The sequence below is a fragment of the Sinocyclocheilus anshuiensis genome, unplaced genomic scaffold (genome assembly GCF_001515605.1).
Source record: "Sinocyclocheilus anshuiensis isolate Anshui unplaced genomic scaffold, SAMN03320099.WGS_v1.1 scaffold539, whole genome shotgun sequence".
Classification (NCBI taxonomy): domain Eukaryota; kingdom Metazoa; phylum Chordata; class Actinopteri; order Cypriniformes; family Cyprinidae; genus Sinocyclocheilus; species Sinocyclocheilus anshuiensis.
This window is the reverse complement of record NW_015549612.1, coordinates 685,450-692,381: the sequence shown is the minus strand read 5'-3', so window position 1 is coordinate 692,381 and position 6,932 is coordinate 685,450. Positions and strand designations below refer to the sequence as shown.

The 6,932-nt window shown below is 40.1% G+C and overlaps 1 protein-coding gene across 1 annotated transcript; it reads right to left on the bottom strand.

Annotated features, from left to right (window-relative positions):
* Nucleotides 1-210: 210 nt before the first annotated feature.
* LOC107659237 (glutamate receptor ionotropic, delta-1-like) lies at nucleotides 211-3,678 on the bottom strand. The gene is made up of 2 exons (XM_016448106.1): nucleotides 3,299-3,678; nucleotides 211-404 (listed from the first exon to the last, which is right to left on the bottom strand). Exons 1-2 carry the CDS (start codon nucleotides 3,375-3,377, stop codon nucleotides 241-243), a joined length of 243 nt encoding a protein of 80 aa, XP_016303592.1. The 5' UTR covers nucleotides 3,378-3,678; the 3' UTR covers nucleotides 211-240.
* Between the last annotated feature and the right edge of the window lie 3,254 nt (nucleotides 3,679-6,932).

The following is a 6,932-nucleotide window of genomic DNA, read 5'->3' as shown; positions in this document are numbered from 1 at the left end:
CAGAACACACTGACAACACATTATTTTGTTTGATAGGAAAAGAAGATTTTCAAATAGAAATAGACTGAGAGGAGGAAACCAACACTTATGGAAATCCCACACCTGCAGCTATTCTACTTGCTGACGTTAGAGCCTCACAAGAAGGTCTGGAGATATCGGGTAACTGCTCGAGCAAACAGATCGGACATAAAGATAAAGTAGAACGGCGTGGTTAATCGATTGCTGAGAGATACCAGTCACTCACTCACCTTCCTGTACAGCCTGGAAGGGGTTGTTGGGCTCGATAAGTTTGATAGAATGGGTAATCCTCTCACTCTGGAGGATGTCGTCGTTCAAACTCAGGTCTGAAATGGCAAGCTGAAAAACCTCGTCATCCCGTATGGCGTTCTGTTCAAAAATAGCTCCTGTTGGATGAAACAGAATGTTCGTTTTTAACACATCATTCAAGTCATTCCAAACTTTCATATCCATTTAAGGGGTAAAAATGAAGGGAACGCAGATTCATCATGTCGGTCAAACTGTTGAAACGATATTATACCCATTGAGGTTACCGAGAACGCAGCGTATAACCATCAGATACAATTTACAGCAACTTCCTCACCTGTCAATAGCCAACGGCATTTCAGGAGCGAGTTCAGCACCATGGAGAGCGCACGTGCTGGAAGTGCTGTAAATATTCTATACGCATCCCTAATTTGTCAAGGGCGTTTTGCAATCTGTGGAAACACAGTGGGTTGTAAGCCTACAGGAAGATCTTTTATGTCAAGGGGATCTTATACGTGACAAGGTGCATCAGTTATAAATATGAGCTGTTTTTATATGTTGCTGGAGTTTGCTGTGTCCTTGAAAGGCATAACAAGTGGACAGGTCATACAAAATATCCAAGACAGATCAATGAAATGGAAAAATTAATGAAGTAAGGGATTATGCTCTTATTGCACAGCTACTTACAAAATAAATAAACAACTGGATATGAAGTATTGATTTGAGAAAAGTTTTTTAATATCTTACTGGTAGATTAGCTTAAAGCTTCCACAAATGAAAACAACCGGCTTAGGAACAAGACATCCACTGATGCAATATTACAATATTAATTTAAAAACTATTCATTTGCAATCCAAATGTTTCGAATTGCAAGATGCTGCCAAAGCTGCACTGATATGAAAAGAGAGAGACCAGAAATGACACGAGAGCGCTGATCTGTTGCCATGGTCAATGGTGAAATTTCCAGTTTAGAGGTCATTATAAAAAAATATTTTACTCTTCTATGCCACAATTGACCTATCAGATTCACGTATTCCAGTGGGCCATGTACTAAGCAGGGTAATTTTTTCATTCAGCTGTTTACGGATTAATCCTAGACATAATACTGCACAGAGCAATTTAAATGTTGACTTCACATGACTGAGTAACCCATAAAGTGCTGTTTCACTAACAAGTCTTTGACACTTGGAAATACAGCCCAGTATTAAATCAGAACGTGTCTGGACGCAATCAATACGGCTGATTTGTGCAGGACTATAAACAGTGACCCACTGATGATATGACGTATTGAGATCAAGGCGACAGTGATAAAATGTACAGAGCAGCCGGCTTGAAGTGCCAAAGGTGTAGGAGAAGCAAATGGGGCTTTATTTATTTACATACACAGCTAGCCATCAACAAACAGCTGCTGAGGCCTCATGCCATGCACTGAGGCAACAAAAGTGCGCTCATTTTCGCCAACACATGCAGGTCAAAGACAAATAAGGATGTTTAAAGTTATAAAAAGGAGAAATCCTTTCAAAATCTAGTCTAAAACGTGTGCAAATTTCTTATACAGCATACAATCTTTGTATTTGTGCTGGATTCATAAATTTACTGTATGAAAAAAAAACATTTACATCATTTTCTACAAAACTAAAGACGAAGAAGAAATGCTAAAATACTTTCCTTGCACTTTAAATATGTCCATGCAAGGTATTTTTTTAACAAATATCCCAACATTTTAAGTCATTAATATCAAGATGATTTCTTTAACTCACTCCACTTTCTTTTCATAGTCTTTTCATAAATTCAAAATAAAATCATAAGTGTCCTCTATGTGTTATGGTTTTCTTTCTTTATTTTGGTTAAACCATGCTGACTTTGTTTGGCAGATAAATGTTTTTCGAATATTTTTTAATACTTTTAAATGTAATGTATTTTTGAATAACATGTAGACAACAAAAATCAGTTCACCTCATGTGACTATACAGAACACAACTAGAAGATTATTATCCACTACCTAAAACCACCTATACCCAGGGAAAAGTTATAATCTACACCAAGGATAAACCATTAAATCAAACCATTTAGACCTAATTAAGTAGTGTAGCAATAAAAGCCTGAGAAGAATTATATACATAGACTAACTGGTAACTAACAAGAAGTCAGAGCATTAGATAACTGCAGTAAATGTTCATTCTCTTGAAGTGCGAATCTGTCTTACAGTAGAGTCTATGCTTCAACTTTGGGACTTAACATCATCCTTCTTTAAAACTAAGCTTCAAATCCAATTTTGAGTGATCCTGCGTACAACATCCACTGCATACAAAAGAGAGGTTCCCTACCAACAGAAGAGCACTAGATTTACAACGCTTTACGCATTAGAATATGGCATGAACCAGTGTTATTTAGCCTAATACGATCACATTTCTGCAAGTAACATATTTATGGGTGTTTTGCGCCTAAACTGGAGTCAGAAAGCAATACAATTTCGTTCCCATCATAAGTAACTAAAGAGGGCTGAATGCTGCATACTGACACAAGGCTGCCAAGCTCACTAACACAAACGACTGATAAAACAAAAGCGTTTGAGATAAATATTATACTATCTAAACTAAGAAGGCATCAGAACAAGTAGAAGTTCTGTTAAGAAACGCCAAGCGGTCACGGGAAGAGACTTGTCACGCGCTCAGTACCTCAATGAACGAAATTAAAATTTCCGTCACGTTCAACAGAAAGTTCAGGCTTAAGGCTGGGGAGGGGTGGACTGGAGTTAACCCTGAAACAGACCGAGAATAGCCGTCTCAATTTGCTTATACGTGTATCTAAAATCATTCGTGAAGCCTACGCGTTCAGCGCCACCTGAAATGCACTTTGTGGACCTGTTTGCTAATGTTTCCTGGCAAGTTAAAGCCGTTATCAAATGTCAAACAGTTCAGGGGAGCGAATACGCCTTCTATGAAGTCCAATCTGCACGCTTCCGACTTTAAAATACGATGCACTGAAGAAAGCCATCCGTGATTCAGCGGCGTCTGTCCGAGACCGTGCTTACCGATGTGGATAATGGAGTCCGCGCGAGCTGAGCGGCACTGCAGGATCCATAAGGAGAGGCTGATCACGAGCAACTCCATCTCCAGTTCTCGCCCCGGTGTATCATCCACGCGTCCACGTCGTTTCAAAAATCCAGTTCCAGAGAGAAAAAGAGCGTGCGCGAGAACGACCGCTGTGGAGGAGATCAAGGATGCGTCACTTCTATCTTTCTCCGAGATCTATTCAAATTGAAAGTGAGAAAGGATATTCGCGGTGAGAAAAAGAAGCTCTCAAGGGAAGGAAAGCAGAAAAGGAGGGGTAGGAGAGCAAGGGAAACGACGGGAGTACCACGGTCAGAGGCAACGCAACGGGTCCGCGCGCTGCAGCTCTCAGTGTGGTTTGGATACTGCTAACTGCAGCGCAGAGAGAGACCCCCCCAACCCCCACCCCTCTCTCTTCCTCACTCACTTTCTCTCAAAGCTCGCAGTCTTTCGCGTTTCGCCCCACCACGTGACCGAAGAATCGAAAGATCGGAACGGTACGGTAAAACCAAGGAGAAATTAAGTCTGCGCTCGCCGGAGAGAGTCGCCACAGCGGAGTGGCGCATGAAGTTCGGGACAATCTCCTCAAACATTCAGTACTAAACTATGTTTTTCAAATGAGAGGCACAAACCCTAGCTGGTTTTAAACTCAGGGCTGCTGGAGGGAAAGAAAAGTTGCTGATACGGACGGTTCAGATTCTCCACAGAAGTTCGCCGCGCTGACAGCGACTCCAGAAGTGAGAAGAGCGACCGCGGGCGCTCCGTTTATCGGTGGATATTTTGCCTGGTACTATCTATAGACCCCGCTAGCACCCTGAAAAAGAAAAGAAACGGAGTCTGTAGCAACCACGGAACGAAGGAAAACAAGTGGGTGCTTGAGACTGAATGACTGTGAATAGTGAATGACTGACTAGCGTCGAATCTATAATATGGCGTAGGTATACGCATTTTTACAATAGGTAAACATTATAAAGATAAGGTGAGTCGTTTGAACGATTGTGGCAGCTCATGGAACGAATTCTTTATCTCCGTTAGGTATTGAAAAAAACGCGTAAATGGGACTCAAGTCAACGTTTCTTGCAGAAATGTTCCTGCATACTTTTCTGACATTTTTCTCTATATAGGATGAAGAATGATAACCTTCACCTTACAATTAAAGGATATTTCTTGAAACGACACTAACAGAAATATCTCTTAATTGTTTGGTGAAGGCTATCAGGTCGTCAGCTCGGATCATTTGGCTGTGGACAGCGCCACAGCGCTCCTCTGGTCAATCGGAAGAAGTGCCTGTCGCGAGGCGTTCTGAGAATTGCTCTGCTTAATAAAATGAGCAGAATGTACTTGGTGCGCTTCGTGCTTTTGTATGCAGTGAATGTATTATAAGGTCATTGACATGTTTTTCTGCAAATGTGTATTTACTTTTCATTCCAGTTTTTCCTCAGGTAAACAAAAATATTTTTTTTAAATACTTTTAATTGAAATCTTAATATTAGATCATTTTGCTTCACTTGAAATACCACATTAGCTAAATGGAACACACTGATGATTAACACAACAAATCTTAATGCAGTAGATCCAGTCTAGTAGAACATTTTCACCCTTTAATCTTCAATGTGCTGAATCCATCATATAAAAATGCAAATAGGATGAATGGAAGTAAAGGAATGGGAACTAAATGAGCTAAGTTTTTAGCATAATATAATAATATAATAAGTTCAATTCATCCCACTTTTTTATAGCCTAACGGATGTAAACATGGCAAATACATGTCATAAACATGGAACTAATGTGATAGAATCACTTACTAACCATATATCCAGTCTTTCAACTACATTGTAATAATGGAGTAGTGGCAGTAAGTAACCTTTGTATGATATCCTCGTAAGCATGCTGAGAAGAGAGGTAGCTTCCTTATTTACATGGAGCTGAGCAGGTAGTCCATCAGATTGCTGCCTTGAATCCGCAGGCCATCAGCTCATTTCCTTTTAGTTGTCTGCACACATTTGTAATATCTGATGATAAAAACAAGAGATGCTATATCTTTACCTGACACCGGGTGGGTGACGACTTCTGTTGATGTATCAGAAACGCACATGGGATTTACATCACTGATGAAATACAAAATGCAACAAATGTGATCGATTGTGCTGAACTTGTTGTATCCAGAACATTCCTTTAACAGCTTTTCAACCCTATGTAGAAAATCACTCCCTCCCATTTTAATCTAATCAGCAGTTAATGCTTGAGCAGGTGGATATGTGGTTGTAATCTGAACCAATGATAATGAAGAGCTACCCTTAGCTGAAGCATGTGCTGAGTACTGAATCTGAATCGGCACTGCTGATAGTTAAAGTGACCCTCCATCCTTAAGCCTGTAGGTTAGATTAGTGTGTTAATCTGCGTTTGGGCTCTGCAGGCTAGATACTCCAGTTGGACTCTGGGTGTTAACATAACAAGAACAGCTCATGTCACAACTTATTTGGTGAATACTAGACCCATGCCGCTGCAGGGACTTCAAAGAGGGGATGGAGAAAAGGGCAAAGAGCAGAGACCAGTCAACAATACACCAAAAATAGGATTTTTATGAATTAGTTTAAATTTCACTTGGTTTCCCTACACAGATTTTGCAACCAGTTGACCACACCATGTTGACGAACAGAAGCTGCTTGTTATGTTAAGTGGGCAGTGCTTCACACAACTGACGCTAGATTAATAAATGATAAAACAACAATTTCAGACCACTCAGCAGCCACATTTGTTTCTTCACCCTCTCTGATGTATGTGAAACCAGGCATACTCTCCTTCAAGCAGTTCAAAATCAACCTGAAGGACATAAGGATCGTTAAGAAGATCAAGTCATGACAATCGGAGAGCATCAAAAAGACAACAACAGTATAAAAACAACTAGACTGGCCTTAGAAGTCTAGATCAACGCCTCAAGATTCAATCCTAATATAAAGGACGTGAGAAAACAAGACGCGAGGATGAAAAGAAACAGAGAATATGGTGGAGATGAGGGGTGTTAAGCTGCTGTCCTACCACTTGTCAGAGATCTCACGAGCTGTGACATGTACATAATTAAAGGCAAACAAAGGGAAGCAGACATGTTTAGTGCCCCCAAGCTCCCCTTCAGCTGTAGCCTCATTAGTGGACTACCATTATGAGCGGATGAAAACATTACAGTCCATATTACCACTACACAAACACACAAGACTCTTAAACAATACAATAAACAGTCACAGGATGCTGGTTACAATTGAATTCAGGTCAGACAGTGGCTAAATTTTAACCTTTAGAGTCCTATTTGGGGCAAAGACATCACATGCGCCAGAGGGAACAGAAAATGTAAACAGTGGAACACAGATTACTGCAGATTACAAAGAACACAACAACAAAATCATCAGATTGCTTAATATAACCTTCTGCAACAATGTGACCACACAAAACCCCAATTAATTCATTGTCTGAACCACTGATTATGTTATTTATATGCTTGACAACATTTGTTCAATTAAGCTCATTATTTTTACCATCTCATCATGCAATCTGTAAAATAACACCACCGTTTTTAGTTTCAGATAGGGCTGGACAATAATTCAATATCAATATGTATCG